Source organism: Myripristis murdjan, chromosome 5, assembly GCF_902150065.1.
Source record: "Myripristis murdjan chromosome 5, fMyrMur1.1, whole genome shotgun sequence".
Lineage (NCBI taxonomy): Eukaryota > Metazoa > Chordata > Actinopteri > Holocentriformes > Holocentridae > Myripristis > Myripristis murdjan.
Window position 1 is genome coordinate 11,942,584 of NC_043984.1, and position 21,650 is coordinate 11,964,233.

The 21,650-nt window shown below is 40.9% G+C and overlaps 1 protein-coding gene across 6 annotated transcripts in view; it reads left to right on the top strand.

The window, feature by feature from the left end:
- The first annotated feature begins 1,327 nt into the window (after window positions 1-1,327).
- The window catches only part of LOC115359956 (neurexophilin-2), a 100,757-nt gene continuing 80,434 nt past the window's right edge, over window positions 1,328-21,650 (top strand). The window contains exons 1-3 of one of the 6 annotated variants that reach the window (XR_003928295.1): window positions 1,372-1,495; window positions 1,647-1,773; window positions 15,655-15,759. Coding sequence is in view for 1 of the 6 variants with exons in the window: in XM_030052664.1 (XP_029908524.1) it covers window positions 1,330-1,398; window positions 1,651-1,773 (192 nt within the window). In the remaining 5 variants the exon portion in view is untranslated. Of the gene's footprint in view, window positions 1,496-1,646; window positions 1,774-1,978; window positions 3,092-11,098; window positions 11,156-15,654; window positions 15,760-21,650 lie in introns of those variants that run through there. The other 5 variants (XR_003928296.1, XR_003928292.1, XR_003928294.1 and 2 more) reach the window with 5 other exon arrangements.

The window sequence follows — 21,650 nt, forward strand, 5'->3', positions numbered from 1 at the left end:
TCACCAACCCAATCAGCGGGCTGAGCATCAGTGAGTGCACACAGGCAGGCCGGTGAGTTGTGCGACACAGCGTGGTTCCCATTACTGTCAGCCAAGGGGGGAAATATGGAGGTTATTTAGCTCCGAGTGGGATGCAGAGCCAGGAGTCTCATCGTTGGGCTGACATGGTTAAGAGACCCCCCACTTTGTTGATTCTGGATACCAGTTATGCCACAGCAGCCATGATAATGACTTGACTCTGAAATACCATTAAGTTCTTCCTCTCTGAATGTAATCATTGTTGCTGGGTGAAAAGCTCTCATCTCCAGAAGGTTTTCATGTTTCCAGGAACTGAGAAAGATTGTTCTATTGCTCTTCATGTCCAAATGACACTGAATCACTTAAAGCTGAACACTTTTTGAATTTTGCAGAAAATCAACACCTGAAAATGATCAAACTGAAGATGAATTCACACCAAAGCTACTAGCTGGACCAAAAATAAATGACACAAAGAGCCCTATTTTGCGTGATTTTCAAATGACAGTAATGTTACACATCCCTCCATAGCCGTCTGAGTTTTAGATGTTGTGATTATAGTTAATAATAACGCTGGTAGGCAGCTCACTAACTTGTATAAAGTGATTAAGGGAGGACAGAGATGACAGCAGGTCATTATTTTCAGCCTGAGGCGTTGTACTTGGATATTTTATCTGAGTGAATTTAGCATACACAAGCAGGCATACACAAGCACTATACCAACACATACATGTCCATCAGCGGCGCCGCAATCATTTCAGGAGCGCAGGGCAAGGTTGTTATTGTTTCACATTTTTCTTAAGTTATTATTTTGCTTTGACTTTGTTTTCAATTTCAGTTTAGTTTTAATATTTTTTTTAAAGCAGGTTTGTTAGTTTAGTTTTTATGTTTTGAAAATGCTTTGTTTTTAATTTTTTTTTTTTTTTTTAAGTTTCAGTGTTCATTTTAGTCTCTTGTAATATGACATATTTGTCAGAGGCAAGATTCAAAAAGGTCAGAAAAAATTGTGTAATAAAATTCAAACATCAAACCATTTAAAAAATGTATTCTGTTATGATAGATGAACAACTAAATAAACTGACAAAGACGAAAACTAAAGGCATTTTCTCAATCAGTAGTTTGTTTCAGTTGTTATGTGTAGGCAGGTAAGTAGACCCAAACTCAGGAGCAGAGGTAGGTTGCACTGAAGAAAACAAATTTTTATTTAGTGCTAGAAGGTAAGGAGGAACACAGGAATGCCAGAAATGAAAACCAGATTTAAATACACTTGATACTAACAAGGAAACAAGACACACCTGGGGACGGGGCGGGAACATGAGGCTGGAGAACACAGAGGATTGGCTGAGGGAAACACTCAGGACTAACAAGTCTAACTCAGGACAGGTGGGCACAGGACACCAACACACCAAAACACAAGGAAACACTGCAAGAAACATAAAATCCAAAAACACAAGTCTATGGATGCAGAACCATGACCTCAGTTAGTTAGCCTCATTTTCATTTGTATTTCAGTTAATAAATGTTTTTTTTTTTTTTTTTTTCCAAATCTACCTTTCATAATTTCTTTTGTTCATTACCGATAACCTTAGTGCGGGGCCAAAAAGTAAGTATGTGTGTGTTTCTTGTGGTAGATAGACCAGAGGTGCAGCACTGGGAAAAGGGGAAGCGGCTACCTGCCTTGAGCGCAAATACAACCTTCATGACTGCATTTTCAGCGAGAAAACAGATCTGCTAACGTCAGTTCATCACAGCAGACAGGTAGGCCGCTTATAAACTGCTTTTCACAGGTTGCACTGTGCTCAGTGACTGCAGTGAGCTACTGCTGCTGCTAACTTCAACTCTAGCTGTCTAATGTCCAGTGCTGAGGATTTTTGTTGGGCAGTCATTTGGTGCAAAAATGTGTATTTATGTAATTTTATGCATTTTTTTTCATTAAAATGTTATGTAATCTTACTGGTTGTAGAAAACATCATGAAACGGAGAATCTTAAGAGGCCTGTCATTTCACTTCTTCTGAATCACATGAGGGTTTTGCTGGAGATTAAAGCTACTTTCACAGGTACGAGTGGAGCAATCCAATCAGAACAAGACCTCAGTATTAATTCCTCCTGCGCCCCTAGATTTGATTGACTCTTCAGCTGCACCTGTTATCCTGCACCAGGCTGTTAGCTGGTTACTGCAACACCCCGATTCTGTGCTGCTCCTGGATATAAAGCCACCATTTTGCCCAGAATTATTTTACCAGTCTAACAGTGCTTCAGTCTGATACGGAGCTAGTGATGGTGTCAGTCATGGATTTTCTCACATCAACTATGCTGCTACAAGCCTCCAAAGTGCAAGTTTACATTGATAAACTACATTTGGTGGGTCTTACCAGGGTCCAGACAATATTGTTACCCTACAAGGGGAACTGAAGCCCACCCAGTGGAGTTTTTGGTTGGAATGAAAACCTGCAGCCTTTTGGCCCTCTGTGGCACATGTTTGGACACCCCTGCTGTAGATAATGTAGCTCCTAAAACTTCACTTTATTAGAGTAATTGACTTTTAGACTTCACCAGTCTTGGTGCATGATGAAGATGGAACTCAAGAATTATACTGAATAAAAAAAATCTGTTCAGTGTTTCCCTTTAAAGTAGCAAAATCTTTGTATTCTTATCCTTAACATTGTGATTTTTGTCAGTAGGTTGTTAGCAGGCATGAGGTCATTAACCAGAGAATGCCTTGGGTTCAGCCTGATATCAGTCACATACAAGGATTTTAAGTAAACATCAGTTCAACATTTGCAAGGTCTCAACATCACCAAAATGAGGATCAAGAGGAAAAGTGTGAGTTAAAATATTTTGGGACATGATCTCAGCTGTGATGATGTTACAGAAGAGGAGAGGACAGAGGAACAGCACTTTCACTGAATCCTGTGTGGCAAAGTCTGCAGAGTTTGAGTCAAGGCCGCGAGACCGCCGAAGCAATTCCAATTTGTCGTGAGGGCGTCGCTCGTTGGTCACAGTGAGTTAATGAGGCGAGGCCCACAGCTCTAAGTCATCCTGCCACCGCCACCGATCCCAGCCCTGATTACTGTAATGAAACGGTCAGGAGATTATTAACCAAACGCCACTATATAGCCACATGCACCCGGCGCACACAGATTGAATCTCGCACGCACAAACAGAAAACAAGACAATCACGTACAATGAAACGGAGAACACGGCTGACACGCAAGCCCATGATAGAGAAAACACATGACACAGAGAATAACGGGGAGAGCGTCCCCGTTAATATCTCTGAATCATTTCCACCATTCTTCCAGAGCGAGAGAGCGTGGAAGTTGTAGATGCAGCACACAAAGAGACGTGACGTACAGCGGATTGTGATCTGTTGTCATGCCACATGATCCCCGTAGCATGCAGAAAAATGTGTGAAAAGCGGGTTGAGTGCTACAGAGAACTTCTCATGCTAATGTATGTGCCTGAGCGACTGATCCATCTTTGGACTTAACAGGATTTTTTATTTGGATAAATTGGCTAAGAGGCCTAGTTCAACCAACTGACTTCCTTGCCCAGAGTATATAAGCCTGTTTCAAGTCAGGGTGAAATTTGAAGGTTATAAAAAAGGAGAAGGCATCACCATGTAAGCAGGATTTTGAAAGTTGTATTGGTTTACCGTGGTCCTTGTTAAGTGTGAGTAAACTGCCTACAGCTTTAACTACGCATAAATTTACAGTTTGGTCCTAAGGTGCAAGGTCAAACTAGTTTTAAAGTTAGATTCTGTGTAATGTGTGGTAATACATTTTGGCTATAGCTCTGGTGGAAGCCAGGTGCACAAAGCCTCATGTTTTACTTTCATAAATAGGCCCTATGTGATGCAGCTTATGGTAGTTTGCACAGTGGAGAGAAATTGGCCTGTGTACAGAGCAGACCGTCCGTCTGCTGCTTGGCTGCTCCCACAGAGAGCAGAGGTATTTTTCACTGAATTATCTCCCCTTAATGACCAAGGGATTCTAATTAAAGGCATGATTACGGATCGCTCTTAAGCACCTTATTGGAAATTAAGTACAATCCATTTTGCCTGACAGCGAGTTTCAAGAGATACTCTTCTGCTGATCACCAGGTGAAAAGAAGGCAAGAAGATGCTTTGTCTTGCTTTTTTTTGTGTTTACATTGGCACAACAGACCGAGCGGGCAGGCAGTTTTCATCCACAGAAATATTGCTGGGATGTGTATCTTTGGATAAGATGAATGACCCCTTCCACCCTCACCCCACCTCTCCCAGAAATATAGAAATAATTATAATATCTGTGCTGTTTCACTCTCTATTCTCTTAATTCTCCCCATCCTCCTTGGGAATAAGGTTAATGCCTCATATCTCATCGAAGTTATTTCACAAGTGAGAACCTGCAGGGCACACGAGGGGTATTAGGTGCAGTGCAGTGCAAGTTTTTTTTTTTTTTTTTCCAAGGTGTAAGTTGAAGGGGTTAGGCTCAGAATTTTTCCCAAGTCAGTTTTACATGCTGACTTATCCAAACCTCAGAGAACCAGTGGTTAACAGAAGCAAACTTCTAGTACGGTGGCATAATGAGTAATGTGAGGTTGTGTATGTAATGACATGTTTAGACTGACTGTGTTAATGCATGCAGTCTGTCATGTATGAAGAAAGAACATGCCAACCATACATTGCAAATTGCTTCAGAATAAGTGTGCATGCATACATTAAGCTCCAAAACAAGCTTTGACAGATATGCAAGTCTAGGACTAAATGTGTAAGAAAGGCAGCCTTGCATTTTTTAAATGGATTTGTCTTCTGGCTACTGAAAAGGTAATAAAATAGCATTCATTCTGCATCCTGCCCCTATTGAATCTGTTTCATCTGCTGTACACACACATACAGTTAAATGAACCACCACCTATCATGTACACACACAACAAAAAACAATTCTATTACGTCTATTGATTCACCACATTCAGCAATAACAACTGCAGAGTATTGATCCTATCTAATTCAGCTATACATTACTCGAAATGCATTACTTGAGGTCTGAAAACACTTAAAATTGTGAATATAAAACGTCTTTGTGTGGTGTATTTTTTTTTTCCTGAATACCACTCAATAAGTTTGAATGCTGAGGGGACATACCGCTCTAAAAATCAATGTGTTTCATGATTGCTATTGTACTATCATAACATGTAAGAACTGTTGTTACAATATCCTGATTGCTAGTATTAGTTTGTTTCCTGCTGTGGCCAGTATCACAGTGACGATAACTTCACTGAATCGCATTGATTAAGCAGCGGAGGCCCTCTCCTGAATTTCTGTAAAATCTGCCATTTGAGAAGAATGAGTAATTACTTGATTCTTATTCAACAGAAAACATATGTAGCGGCCGGCCTCTGAAAACAAAGGAATCCATACTATGAATTTTAAAGATGTATGCTCCACAATTACTGCATCGCTCACTATTCTCACAAAGTTTCTTGAAAAGGTCACTTCCATCCTGTTAGAAATGAAAATCCTTTAGGAGAAGATTCTCTACCCTTTTGTAACCTTTACACAAGAAATCCCATCGGGTTGACTCATTGTGCAGTGCAGGGCCTCATAAATCTATATATTCCTATGGAGTGGATGACTCTAATCAATAGCTTTGGGTGCTTGTCTTGTCTAATCACCTGGTCACCTCCATTGATCATGACAGCCAGGTTAGAACTAGGGAAACAATTACCAACTACAACAGATGCTGCCAGTGAACTGTGTGTGCATGTGCTTGTGCACAGTAAGTAAAATGTGCACACTGGGTTGAATGCATACAGTATGTGTGTATATGTGTGTATATGGTCATGACTGCATACATCCCCACACTTGAAAGCATGTCCTACACATGCTACTGGCTGCATGTGCTAATTGAGTTGCTGTGGGAGTAAATGGATCATAAAGCTTGGGCTTTACCAGCTCAAACTGGAGAGCACGTGTAAGAGTTTGCAAGCGTGTGACAGGAAGGTTCAGCTGTTCCCTCAGGGCCCCAGGCACTCCTGACCCTCCTACAATACCAATTTAGCCCTCACTTACTACATGTGTGGTATGGGGTTTATATGGGAGGGTATTGGAAGCCGATGGCGGGCTGTCGCCATGTCTGAGGGTTGTGGATGTGTTCAAGTGACATCTTAACTAAGTCTGCTCCTATCAATTAGAGTGAAGAGGAGAGAGGCTTTGGCAGCACAGGGGGAGGGCAGAGGTGAGAGAAAAGAAACAGAAGAAAGGGCGAGGCGCGGGACTGGTCAGGAGGATGTGGATGCAAAGCATCTGAGTTTAAGAATTACCTTCATTTGTGTTAAAGATTTTTCTCACAGCCAGGGTGTACAGGTGAGAGTGACACAGATAGCAGAGAATGGTTAACAGATTTGATCCAGACAGTGCTGTGAGCATGCAGCGAGCATCACAGCCTCCTGAGCCTCTATTATGCCAAAGCAGAAGCTCTGTATTTTGGACATGGCCTCTTCATCTTTAAACAAAGCCCTCAAGCCCTGCAGGGCTTCTAAACCAAAAACAGAAACATTCAAATCTGCTATTGCTGATGTGAATTTGATTGAATATTCTTCATTAAATGGTGATTACGTCTCTCCAATATGAAATCCATACGGGGTTCTACCTTAATGAGAGGGCCCTTGTGGCTCCTTTAGCTCTTTCACAGGACGCTCATAGCACTTCAAGCTTTCATAACTCCTGCTCTTCCAAAAACACTTATCTCATTGCTTTGCTTATGTTGCTGCTATTAGCATAGCTGCTGCTTGGCAAACAAATGCGCTTATATGCAAAAGAGTGAAGAGAGAAAAAAAAAAGATTAATAAATAAAAATTTAAAAAATAAATTAATAAACATAGCAAAGCAGTTTAGAATATAAAAGCTGACAACTTAATACATACTGGCCACCTAATGGGTGTTCCATCACAATTAGCCTCAGATATAGATGTAGTGGCTTCTCGTGTATCAGACAGTGCCTCATCAATCTTAGCTGCGCTGTCCCCACAACAAAAAAGGAGAGGAAAGCAAATTGCTGTATTTAATTAATGCACTGCCTCTTTTGTTATACTGCGGCTCAGCATCTTTCCATCCAGAGGAGAAGGAGCACGAGAGAAACCCGTTCACATCGTGGCGTACACACACACGCGCGAGCACGGAGAAGCCGAGAAGGAGAGTGAGAGAGACAAAAAAGATGAAGATGGAAAAGGGAGACAGAGAAAGAGAGAGTGAGAGAGAGAGGGTAGGGGTCTAAAAAATGAATGGCCGAGCAGAACAGGCTGCATCCACCGGCAAACTTTATAATGAATGTCTAAGTTTGGCAAGCATGATGGATGAGTGGGGAATGGTGTTTGTCACAAATGCAATCTTCTTTGAATCGCTCGGCTGTCTTCCCATTCAGGAGAACGGCATGAGCACTGTGCTGAACTAGCTAGAGCACGGCCCTAATCATGTAATTAACATTTAATGATCTGACAATTAAGTCACTTACTGGAGAGCACATATGTATAACAAATTTGTCATTTTAATGTGAATGGTAATCTTGTTAGACTTGTTTATAGTAATAAATTGGACCATTACAACAAAGCAAGTACATATTCAATTATATATATTAACAAAGTGTGATAGCTGTAACATGAGGCTTATCATGATGGTCATTTCTGTGGTAGCGCACAACTGCTCTTGTGCTTTGTCTCTTTATTTCCATATGTATCATATAAAATCATGACGAGTGAGTAACCAACCAGCTCAGCTCAGCAGAAGTGAAAAATTCCCCGATGGTTAAAACCTGTGGTTGAATGTACACAAGTGCACACACGCGCGCACACACACACACACACACACACACACACACACAAAAAGAAAAATCCACAACAATGACCCATTTGATGGTGTGAGCAAGTTTAGCTTCCAGTGAAAGAGATATTTGTCTTCAAAGATATTTGTAGTGAAAGAGACAGATATTCATCTCATATGGTACAAATGTTCAATCATAAGCTGGCTGGTCTCTGTCTCCAGTCTAATCCACTTTTCTGATGTTGTGGGCTTGTCTCGGTCCAGTGCCAGCTTTGACCTGAGCCTGTCTTGGTCTCGGCTGCTATTAAATGTCTCAGTGTCTTCTCATCTATCTAAAAGTTTCCAAAGATGCCTTATTCCTCCACCTGGTTCATTAATTGTGTCCCCAGCACTGCAAGCAGTTGAAGGGATTACACCTGTCTATAGTAATGGTCCTTAAACTTCTATGCATTGACTAGTCAAACTCCTATAAATTAATTGATTGGATGTTGAAGGGGACACACACACACACCGAGACACACACACACACTCATGTCACTGTTTATTGCCCTTTTTGCTCTCTCAGCTTTGGTCTTACATTTATTTTTTTATGCTCTCAGTTTTCAGAGTTTTCAGCCCTATATTGCCGTCATATTGCTGATCTTTAAAAAGTTCCCCGGGCATTATTTTTTTAATTTGGAAATGCATGTACACTGTTTATTTGTGACTTTTTGGGCACTTGGGAACCGCTTTTGCAATAGAGTTGGACTCAGTTAAGGCGGTTGTCTGAGTCTCTGCATGATGTCAGTAGTGATGTCAAGATTATTTTAGAGCTGAGATGCATCTGAGGAAATGAACCCCAGGCTTTGGCTTCAATAACACTGTTTGTTAACCCACCTAAGGTCTACTCACCCCAGGTCTGCATTTTTGGAGCGAAGATCCGATTTTTGTTTTGTTGGAGGCTTAGAGAAAACTCACCGACCAATCAGATTAGCTTTTTGGGTCTGGAACTGACTTTCAAGATGAATGTTGAGCTGTTGGTATCCTTCGTCTCTATACGATAACAGGCATAGCGGCTATGACAAAAAAAAAAAAAAAAAAACTATTATTGTATTTGCAGTGTAGTTTCTGTAGCATTACCCAGGCTCGTGATGATAATATAGCTAGTGAGCCAAATCCTCTTCATCAACATACCAATACGAGAAAATTTGACCCAGAGTGGACCGGCAGTTTGTTCACTTTCATTTATGTATTAAAACTTTTTTCATTTATCTCCAAAAGACTTTTTGAGGTGATGTCAAATGATACCATTGGTCCTATCTGTCGACAAACTTGCTCACCGGCGTTGCCTGTGACTCTGGTACTGGGATGATGTCTCCCCCAGTCTGCTGGATCTAAAGGACGAACAGCAGGATCCATTTCTCAGAAATGCGGGTGGTCACGTGCTTGCTCACCCATCAATATCATGCAAGTATGCTGCTGTGACCTGCCATGCGTGTCCCCTCAGCCCAGATCAATAAGGAGAACAGATTGTGCCCCCCCACCCCTAACACCACCTCCACTCTCTGAGGGATTAAAACACAGTGTATCTTTTCTCCATCATTATCATATATCCCCTGTTGGAGAGGGCAATGTCAGCTGGACTGCAGGAACTCCACAAATTCACTTGGACAGAAGTATAGGCTTTGTGGGATGTAACTGGACTGTGGTATCGTGTGATGATCACATTGTGTGTTTAAGTGAGTGTTTGCTTTAGTATTTTTGCCATACCATAACTTACTTAGTGTTTACTCTGTCATCTATTAAAACATATAGACCTCTGAAAGGAATATTCCAACATTTTGGGCAAAATACCCTTTTTTCCGCCTTACCCAGATTGAGACAAGATGGTCAATACCATTTTCACCTCTTTACATCCAGTGATTTGGCTTCTATCGGTAGCATTTTGTGTTAGCTTAGCATAAAGACTTGAGGTCTATGGGAATCATTAGCCCATATTAATTATGGGTAGATCTGGCACAAATTAACTTCTCCTTTTTTTTTTTTTTTTTTTTTTTTTTTTTTTAATATCATGATGTGTATTTCAAATACACGATGCACTGTGTAAATAAGACGGCTTCAGAGTTGCTATAAGGTTTATATTTTCACTTTTACAGAACTAGGCTAATGACTCCCATAGACTTTAAGTCTTTATGCTAAGCTAACAAGAAATGCTACCCATAGGAACTAAACCACTGGACGTACAGAGGTGAAAATGGTATCAAACATTTTGTCTCAGTCTGGGTAAGTTGTAAAAGGGGTATTTTGCCCAAAATATTGTAATATTCCTTAAAGTATTTTTTTAAAATATAGATACAGTAGAACTGCACTTATTTTGATGATTGTATGTTGATGATAGTATCTTCAGGCTTGAAAAGCAATGCAGAGATACCTTTTTAATATATGCAACAGTAAATAAAAAGACACAGGAGGGCATCACTCAAATCCTTTGTGTCAAACCAGCAATGTAGAAAAATAAGCAAAGCAGATAGGGCCACATACATGTGGAGAGTCTCAGTTGAAAAGGGGACACCTGGGATGGAGGGAGAAGAGAGAAGAGAGGAAGGGGAGAAACGAAGAGGTGCTCACCTTGAAAGAGCTCATTCATTACAGGGAGGCTGAGGCCCGCTCTGTCACACTGTCACAGTGATGCCACCTCTGCACCACCCGAAAGGTCACCTAGCTAGCGCTTCACCGCTTTAAACGTGTACACACATACATACACACACGCACACACACACATTTGCACATACAGAGATACACACAAACCCATCTGTCGGCCCAGTGCTGACAAGTCAGTGCTGCTGCTGCACAGACACAAATGCCAGTGCACAGGCAAGTACAGGCATGGAGACGCAGACACACATGCACAAGGGGGAGGAGAGGATTTCATCAGTTGCATCCAAGTAAAATGCAATAATCACATCCATTTCATTATTTGGCTCTGAAGCAGTCTTGAGCTGGTAATAAAGCATGGCACACCTCTGTTTCTGTCAGCTGTGAGGTGTCTTACAGAGTCTGGTAAAATCTCATTGCACTTATTATATTCTGCTCCTAACTAATTGGTGATCAAATGATTTTAATTTAAACAGTCAGGGGTCCAGACTGATGTATGATTGGTTGACTTCAATTGTAATAACAGCAATGTTGCTGACGCAATGCACAGCAACATACAGGCTCCAGCCATCCTCCATCAACATCTTTGCCAACAAATGTAGTTGTAAAAGCACTTGGTTTGCACTCACCTTTCTCCTCGTTGCACACAGCCACAGCTCTGCCACTTGGAGAGGTTTTTACAGTGACCAGCCCTGCAGCTTGCACAGGACAAGGTAAATTAACATTTCGAATTCAATTAAGGGTACCAAGCAGTTGCAACATCTTGTTTTGCAAGTCTTATTTGTATTTTTCTTCTTCTTCTTCTTCTTCTTGTGCTTCTTCAGTGTTACTCCACATTTTTTTTTAACCTTGCTGGCTGATAAAGACCTATACCAAACATACACAGCTAATTTTATGTCCATAGATCCATGTCTCTCGTGCCCAACCTGGTTAAACATTTGATTTTCAAACAGTATCAATATAATAATATCAAATTTGGCAGCAACTGGCTATAGGACGATGCTATACAGGCTCTAAACATTAAGATTTCCAACATCAGTCTCTTGATGGACATTAACGGCTCCTCAGTGCTCAAATAATGAAAAGTCGTAACACCAAACCACATGATTGCCACGAGCAAATGAAATTGCAGCAGTGATTACAACACCTTCAAAAAAGTGCATCAACATGAAATTTCATCTGAGCAGATTCCTTGTTAAGATGTGCATCCACCAAAATTTCACACCAACATTCCCTCAGAAGGTGTTGTAACAACTCAACAAACCTGAAAACAAACATGACAGTTGTGTGTGAAAACTGCATATAATTTCCCAAATATGTAACAGCCTTTTCCGCTGACATCAAACTTGGTATGCTATTTTGTCTTGGCACATCTTGAGGATGTGCATCATTTGAAGCAAATTCGGCCAACCGGGGACATTACATCAGGGTTTCCGAACCAATAGGCTGCAGCCCAGTGGTCGGCCGAGGTGGGGCCGCTGACGCATGCTCAGTTTAGTTGCAAAGATAAAAAATGTGAGTTTAAGTAACCTTTCATGTACTGAGATCTCATGGGCACATCAACTCAGCACCTTGGAGTGCGCAACATTTTTTGATTATCAATAAAAAAGTTAGCATTTTAGCACGGTGGGTGTCCCCGGCCTCCAGCTGCAGGCCAGTCGTCACCAACACAGATGCTGGGTCCAGCTGCCTGAGTCACAGCTGTGGCGCTGGCTGTTCAGCACACGTCACCCTGCACCTTGTGAAAGCTTCCTCCAGGCTGCATCGGGCCAAAGGTTCAGGTCTGATCTGATGCTACAGTGCGACAGTTTTAGACAGTGATGTGTGTGTGGTGTTGGTCAAGGATCACTTTTGTATTGAAATAGACCTGTTTTTAATTATTTTAATTCAAGGACTTTTGTTGCATACTTACAAAAAAAGATGTTACAGTGATTGTAATTATTCTAACAGGAATTTTACGGCATTCATAAGTTGTTGTTGTTGTTTTTTTAAACAACTCTGATTTTATGACACACTAGCATTTCAATTCATAAGAAAAATTGGTGTTAGAGTCAAACAAAGGAACAGATTTGAACACAACAGTTTGAACACATATTTTTCTAATGGGCCCTGACATGATTTAATGATGAACAGGAGGGCCTTGAGGGGCCTGGAAAAGGTTGAGAACCTCTGCACTACTTCATGGTCAAATTCCATAGTGCCTGAAACTCTTAATCACTGCTAGCTGCTATATTTATTATGTATATTTCTATTGATGCACATCATTAAGTCAAACGTAACTAGAGCTCTCTGCCAATGTGACACTGATGACAACATTCATAAAATCTTGGTCTTTTTGAGAAACACATTCAGACCATAGAACGCTCGCTTGAAAAGCTTTAGAAATCCAGACCTTGATGAATGTATCTGCATAACTTGACCAGCGTCAAACAGTTCGTAACTTTTGATTATTAGCAGACTCTCGCTTTCACACGTTTGCACAGTATGCACTCATGTCAGCGCATCAACACAATGCCGCACACACACACACACACACAAAAACACATTTGCACACACATACACACAATGCAGCCAAGATAGTTAGCTGAGATAATGAAAAGAACGGCTTTGCAGTTTTCAGGAGAAAGGTGTAAATATGTGTGTGTGTGCGTGCGTGCATGCATGTGTGTGTGCACATAAATGTATGCTGTATGTGTGTGTGGTGTTCACACCTATGTATGAACATGCATGCAGAATGTGTGATGTGTGTGATGACCACATGTACTTTGTGAATGTGGCCATATTTATTTGGCTTCTGTGTGTGTGTGTGTGTGTGCATGAGGTCTGGCAACAGCAACCACCCCTGTACACCAGGGAGCCCAGTTGGAGTTGGGAGGGGGGCGATGTGGTCCACACTCCTGTGCGTGGAGGAGGTGTGGCAGCCTGCCAATCAGTGAACCAACACAGACAACAAACTGTCATTTGCCCCCTCCAGAGGAGAGATCACACTGCTCATTTGTCGGAGGCTTAGATTAGCCACTTAGAGGGCTATTTTCTTCCCTGCCTCTCTACCACTGTCTCCCAGCCAACATCATCATCATTTGTTTGTTACTTAAAAAAAAAAAAAAAAAAAAAAAAAAAGAGTGTGAGAGAGAAAAGGAGTCAGAATGAGAGAAGAGAGAAGAGTGTTGGAAGTGGTAACAGAGAGGGAGGCGGGGTGGGCCAAAGGCAAAAGTTGGAGCGGGGGGAGGAGGAGAGGGGGGGGAGGAGGAGTACAGTGAACAGGTGGTGTTATGATATCAGTGTGGCACTTTAGAGGCTGCCTAGCACAAATGTTCATCTAGCTGGCCAGTTAGGAGTTGCCTCAGCATCTGCTTGCAGAGAAGATCCTCACAGCAGGACATTAAAGATCATCAGTGAGCCTGTAAACCTGAAGCTTTCAGCTGCACAGAATCCAGCAAACTGGGGCCGCGGGTGGTGGGTCTTACGGCGCGTTTCTGTTTCATATCATACAACAGTTAGCTCCGGTGGCGCAGGGTGATTAGACAAAAGATGGTCCAGAAGTGCTCGTATTCAGTATAACAGCACGCTGGCATTTTAATGTATCACTCCACTTTACTGGCGTTTAGTACGTAATGAGTCAACGAGTACCAAAGAACCACCCAAGAAAAATGTTGGCATTGTTGAAATATCACATTTTCAAATTTTGTGATGTTGTATAAAACAAGCGAGAAACACTTCATGAGGAGCTAGGTAGAGTGGTGGATGGCAAAATCAGCAGGATTATGAGGTTCGGCCCCCTTGTCAAGTGAGAGCCATGTCTGCTTTTATAACATTAGGTAGGTAATATTAATGAATGTTAACTAATTTGTCCTAACATTAACTATGACCTTTTCCTAACCTGAACCATGACGTCGAACCTTTTCCTGATCCTAACCAAGTACTTTTGGTGTCAAGCAAAGTTACCTAAAATGGCTAAAGTAGCATTAACTAGAGCTAACATTGACTAATGTTCACACATGTGCGAACGGTATACAAGGGATAATCAATGAGAGGTTGAAAGACGTTGTTTGTAGAACTGCTATATAAAAGTGTTTATCTTTGGCACTAGGTCTGTGGCATTATGCCAACCTAATCACAGAGGTGATGAAATCAGTAAGACCCACTTGAAATGGCTTCTTCATATGAACAATTTTGGTGTAGCTAAGAGATCTGCTGAATTTTTGTTTTGTTTTGTTTTGTTTTGTGTGAGCTATCAGGGGTGCCCTGATAGGAAATATCAGGAAATATCTGTTCTGCTTGCTTGGAGCCTCAATGGAGGTGGTTACAAAAATAGTATCTGTAACCAGAAACTATTGCAAACTTTTGCTTAATTGAAAACCAAAAAAAGGGGGTAGAGCCAAGGCAAGTAGAGCCGATACCAGGTGATTGAAAAGCACCATCAATTAAGTAGGAAAGCAGTATGATACTTCCATACATTTCCAGATAATAAGACTTTTTTCCATACATGCTGGCAATTTCAATTGTTGAGTTTCAAAAAGTAGATGATCTGAGCTTATTTATTTATCTAGCTGTGTGCGTTTTTTTTTTTTTTTTAAACCCAACTATTGCTTTGTTTCAACTTTCAGATGGTTCCACTCTCAAACTTTGTGAAATATCACTTATGAAACTGGGTAGCACATTTCACATCAAGGTGTTGCATTTTTGATTAGAGCGGCGGCGTGTTTGTTTAATGCCTCATAACAATGCATTTGTAAGGGTGTGAAGACACTTGGGAATTAGTTTCACTGAATGAATTAATGGTTTTGTTTGGTCTCTTTTACATTTTGTTTTTAGCAGTCTTGAACTGAAGCTCAAGTTGCTATAGTGATCGCTGCACTATGTGCCCCATCTTTGGGCTTTACCACCCAGCACATCATCGACATGTTCATAATGTTCATCTTGGCCGAGAGCTAATTTGCAGGTTATATCCTGGCCTTGGTTTTCAGCCTGGTCTCCCAAAATTTCATGGTATGATCAAGACGTCTTAAAATTCAAATGTGCTAATATGTTTGACAAGTGAGAGAAGGGAAAATGAACAGGGAAAGTACAAAAGTCTGCCTGTTCTCAACTCAGATTAATTTCCTACCCCTGCAGAATTTCAAGTTTCAAACTTTAGCGAAGTTAAAAGTTTAAGCCAGTTATCCTTGTTTAAAGATGTTTTGGGGATTTCTGCTTTATTTGATAGCTACAGTAGAGAGAGACAGGAAAGGCAAGGGAGAGAGAGGGGATGACACACACCAAAAGGCCTGGGCTTGGATTTGAAACCAAGACGCTGCAGTCAGGACTCTGCCTTAACACCAGGTGAGTTACCAGGGTTTCCAAGTTATTCTTATTTAAACATGACCAAAACCTGGGGCACCCCAATCAATCAAACTGCGTAGTTGTTTTGTTTGTTGTTGTTGTTTTTGCCAAAGTTGTTTTGTGTGTCTAAACTTAGCCCTTACCTAAACTTCAGACACAATGGAAAGGTGAAAATGGGGTACCTGATTCATGCTTATGTCAGTGGTAGGTGTAGGATGAGAGGTGGAGCTAGGAGACAGGGTGCGGCTGACATTCACGTGGGGGGTGATATGCTAACTTGGCACACCTGGGCGAGTGTGCCAAACAGTGGTGATGCTTGTGGCGTGGCATGGAAGCTGGACCGGTGACTATCAGGTGATGTCTTAAAATCATAAGGAGTGAGATTTTCACTGTGTCCAAATGACCACACTTTTGACCACACTTTTGACCAGCGGCGACTATTCTTCAGTCCAGTGTGGTGAGTGTGTGCATGTGTGTTTGTGCTTAGTTATTTGCATGTCTGCCCACGTTTTGCCCACGAGTGACATTAGAACAGGAAATTGAGGGGCTGTGTTTGTCTGCTAGCCTCTGTAGTCGCCCATTAGCCTACTATTTTCATGTAAGACAAGCAACAAGTTCGGTTAAATTTCCTGAAGTGAATCATAACAAACCCGAAATCTTGATGCTCTGCTGCACATCTGTCATCACAGCCCTATCACTGATGGTGTAATCTCTTTGTATGTGTATTTCTCCCATAAAGACAAAACATAATCAATTTCTAAGTTCAAGTAGTCACCAGAAATTTCATGTAAAAGACAAAGATAGACCGAGTGAGTACACGTCCTTCTGCCCGCTCATAGTCCTGTGATTGTTCCACTCCTGTAACTGTTAATGCAACTGTGTGACTCCTGCAGTTGATGTATTACAAGGCTGTTAGTTGTTATTTGGCCTCCAGGGAGAGCGAGATAGTGAGGAGGACTCCCTCTTGCATTGCAATCTTCAAGGTCTTAGTAGATTGCCTGTACACGCTGGGTATATTAGTTTATTAGTTTGAAAGTTTAGTTAGAGTAAAGGCATAGAGTTCCTCATCACTGGGTTCACTGCGGCCACATCCATCCAAATTCAGAGCTTTTAACTGAGTTTAGACTCCACTCAGTCGTGCACACCACATCTCCAAAATGTTACCCTGAAATAATGAGTTGAAATACAAGCATTCATACTGCAGTCAAAATCCTTTCAAGCCTGAGTATTAGCATTTGTCTTAATAATTGCTTTAAGTGAAGAACAGCTCATCAACTGACACACTGACTTATTTTTCAGTGAAAATAATTAATCAGATTTTTTTTTTTTTTTTTTGTGTGTGTGTGTGTGTGTGTGTGTGTGTGGTTTTTGGGAATTAATTATGTTACTGCACATTGTGAGCCAAGGTGTAGGGATGACCTCTTGTACCTTCTGTTAGCAACTCTGGAATGTGTAAATCAATTAAGGGTGGTAAAGTCCATGAGTGTTTTACCATGAAGGTCATATTTCATTGGGCTCACCACTCTTGGGTCCAAAAATAAAACCAACACTCATAAAACAAGCATGTGCCCCTCTGTTGCTGGCAGGCCGGAGTTCATTTTCAGGCCTGGAGTTTCATGACTCAGACTGGCCCACTTTAAAACCAATTGTATAAAATAATGTGATTACAACCTTAGTATGTATGTCTGCCACAGCGCACTGTTCTCTACAGCCTTATAATCATTATTTCCAATTCAGTGCAAATAAGTGTTGCTTCACAATGTAGATTTATTAGAAAGTGCACATTTCAAAAATTATTCTATACAGTTCACATATAGGTTTGCAGTCATTTCATTTGAACTCATGAGCTTCCAAATAGGACTGAAAGCATGTTTCTTCTGTCTTTCCCTTCACCAGTTTTAGGCTAACGTTAATGATGCTTAACAGACAGCTGAGTAAATACAGATAAAATGTTGGCTGACTCAGAGTTGAACTTTTGAAAACTTGCCGAGGTAAAAGAGAAACTGGACTGAGTCTTAGAGACGAGGGCGATTCGACAGACAGCATGACAGTGTGCGCGCGCAGGATGCAGGCATGTCTGATGACGTCTCACTCATTGTTGTTTACATTGTTTGGGGCATTGTTGGCATTGATTTGGGGAGTTAACAGAATATATAAGTGTAATACAAATACGATGATATGATACTGAAGGAGATGGAGCTCAGCTCCAGCCAGGTGCGATTTGGACTCATTCTATTTGCAAAGAGCTTTTTTTTTTTTTTTTTTTTTTTTTTAAATCATATAGTGTTACATTTTGTGCCATAATGCCACACAATTCATTGACTTGATACATAAATCAACAGTAGTTTAGCATCTTTCACTGCTCACATCTGACTCCAGAGCTTTCCTTTTTTTAATTCTCGCCTTTTCAGTGCCACCTTTGCTCTTTCTGTTTCCATCCATTTTGTTTACTTTTCGTGTGCATCCTCCGGTGTTGCATGTCGGCTGGAGTCAAAACATAATTACGTCACCAACTAGGCTGCAGCCTGCGGGTGCAGCAGTCCAGTCACAAGGCCCATCCAAATTCTGGGAAGACCCGCCCCTACTCTGCCTCTGGCTAATCCTGGCACCAACCCCACCCTAACCATAACCTTAACCTACCTAAATGAATGCAGGTGACAAGTGGCAATGAATACTAGCCAATCACAAGCAGAGTAGAGGCGGGTATTACCACAGTTCAGGTGGGATAACACAGTCAGACTCAGAGGTAGACGACGTGTTTAGAGAAAAAAAGGAAATAAAATGAGCTCAAATCTAAAATGCAGCATTTGGATGTAAGCAGAGTGCAGTTTTTAATCCAAATTATAATCTAAAAGAGATGGTCTTTTGAACGGCTCTTTGAAAGGAACAGAGCCATAAGAGTTGGTTCTCGTCAAAGAGCCATAATTCCATCACTACACCAGAGGGAACGCCATGAGGTCACCAAAACTGACAGGGCGCATCATAGAGCAAGTTAGGTAGCACAGCTCCGTATATGCCTTTCAAAAGCCACTCAAGTGAATGGAATCATTTTATTTTTTAGGTCCAAAACAGAAAACAAGACAAAACTTAACACATAAAATTACTCCAAACAACATAAGACAAGTCTTCTGAAGCCAGATGACTGTACTGTGAGTCCAAAAGTCCAGTACCTCATTATCTCATAGATTCTCCACATTCACATGCTGTCAACAGCAGTGTTTATACAGGAGAAAGCAGCACATACAGCAGCAGGGTGAGCAGGTGAGTCTGGCAGCTTGAAAACACCAGACAAAAGCACAAACTGCTTCACAAGTTGAAAGGAAATACCAATAAATAAAAATGCATACGAGCAATAAACACATAGAGTATATAATGACAGTCAACTGAAAAATAAATACAAACGGCAACAAAAGAAAAAATCAGACAAATGGCAGAAAAGAAGAAAGTTCAAAGTGAGAGAAAAAGAAGAAATTTTAGTTTCTTCTCAGAAGAGGCTGCAGAGCTTGCTACATGTAGCTCCAAAGTTTAGGCGCTTTGATAGTGAAAATCACCTCTTGACATCAATGTAGGTTTTGAAACAATTAAAAACGTCTTTGCAGCTGATTTGGTATGTAGAGACAGGCATTCAGAAATATATGCTTGAACCAGCATTCACAGTGGTGGAAAGAGCACTAGAAATTGCCTCTCATGTGGAAATGTTACTGTGTTGATATGTTACTTAATACTCAAGCCACCAACATATTTCGCACTAAATCAAAGAAAAAAAAAAACACTCATATTTGATTGATAAACTGATTTTTTTAAACCAGTCTTTAGATAGATAACAGACTCATTTTCATTAAAAAAAAAAAAAATCTATTTCATTACAATTACAGTGTATTTAATAATAGTTAAAAATGAAACACTTTCATATTTTGGAATGTGAAAAAAATAATAACTTACCCCTCGTCCCCCCATCTCCTTCCTGTGTCACCTGTGTCACTTGATATCTTGTCACTTATGGGAAACCTGGATTCTTATAAAGATTAATTCATGAGTTATAAGTCACAAGATTAATTTATTAAGATCAAGATGTGTGGAATTTGTTGCTCCTGACCGGCGGTCAAATGGCCCCCAAAGATACATCAAAACACAGTTACCCCATTACTCCAAATGAAGGCAGAAAACTGAAACAATGGCATGAATTTATTGAACACAAACTAATTGGCTGATTGAAATTTTGGAAGAATAAAAAAAAGTAAATAAATAAATAAATAAATAACCATCAAAATATTAATAATATTATATATAGATAAGACCCCAGTGGGTCAGGCAGAAGTACAACTGTAAAAATTTATAAGTAAAAGTTACTGGGTTACACTTTAGAAACAATAACTTTTATGAACTTTTATGAAACTCTAACAGGGCAAGAGGGTAATGATCAAGCTATATTCTTTTCATTGGAAATGCCAAAAAGTGAATTAACAAAGTAAAACCAGATTACTCTTGTCATCTCTGCTGACTGACAGTGAACTGTTCCACTATTTGTCAATTTATAATCATCCAGTTTTGATATTTATAGAGGGCAGAACAAATTGGTTCTCTGTTATGAATGCTATTTGAAATGTAGCTAAGTGCAATATTTCCATTTACTTCAGTAACAGTAAAATGACTGATCTAAAAAAAAAATACCCCCGAAAAAATGTACGCAAAAAGTAATTTACGGTAACATGAGTAATTATTTAGTCCCAGACCAGTCAAATCTAAAATCAATTCTACGACTAGCTGGAAACCAATGCAATGTGGCTAAAATGGGACAATTATATTCACATTGATATTTTACATGGCTTTCCATCTTTTTATGCTAATTTGCTTGCAAATAAGAGCAAGAAAAACAATTTCCACACTGAAACACTGGTCATTTTGGACTGCTAAAAAAGAAGTGGAGAATAAAAAGTTGAAAACCACAAGATTATTTCCTAGTAAGTGTCAGATCCGCAGAGATCCGCAGCTGTAGCAGACCCCCCCAGTCATGAAACATGCAGCTCCCAATCTTCAGAGAGAGAGGAAGGAAAAGAGAGAAGGGGAGGGACAGAGGGAGAGAGAAAAGGTTAATTGTATCTAAGAATACTTATGACCGTTTGCATTTTCTAACACTTGCCAAGGCCCACCTTAAAGTTCCCTGACCTTTTGTTGTGCTGCCTAATGAAACCCATGTAATAAATCACACTGTGGTGCACCTCTCCCCCTTCTTCAACTCCTACTTGTATATATGCTGCTGCTGGAAGTCTATGTGCCACCTCTCTCTCTCTGTCTCTCTCTAGTGTGGACCGCAGGCCTGCATTAATAACGCTGACACTCCAAACGGGGAGATAAAGGGAAATGAAGATGGGAACCAGAGTCTCTCAATATGTGTACTTCATCATATCCCAGACAGCCTCTGAAACAAGGGGAGGGTGACGGGAAGGAAAGTAGAGAGGGAAGGGGGTGAAGGAGATGGAGGGACTAAAGGATGCAAGGAGAAAAATGAGAAGATGGGGGGAAGAGGGCAAAACATGCGTGGGATGGTTGGAAAGGCAAAGGGAGGGAATGGACAAGTGGTGTCTAAGAGCTAGAGCGGATGGAGGATGAGTTAGGAACGGAGCTGGAGGGAAGTGGGAGAGACGATCATTATTAGGGACGGTGGGTTATAGAAAGGGTCCAATTGTGTTCCCAGGGGATTGAAGATTGGCTTTCATGGAGTCCAGAGAAGTTGAAAAGTGAGTGGTGAAAGTTAAGGTAAGAGACAGGCATGGAGAGACGGAGCCAAGTGGAGAGAGAGAAAAAAAAAAAAACAGGTGGCAAGGATAAAACAGACCCAGAGAGGCACACATTGCCTCCTCCTCATCCAAATTACAAGAC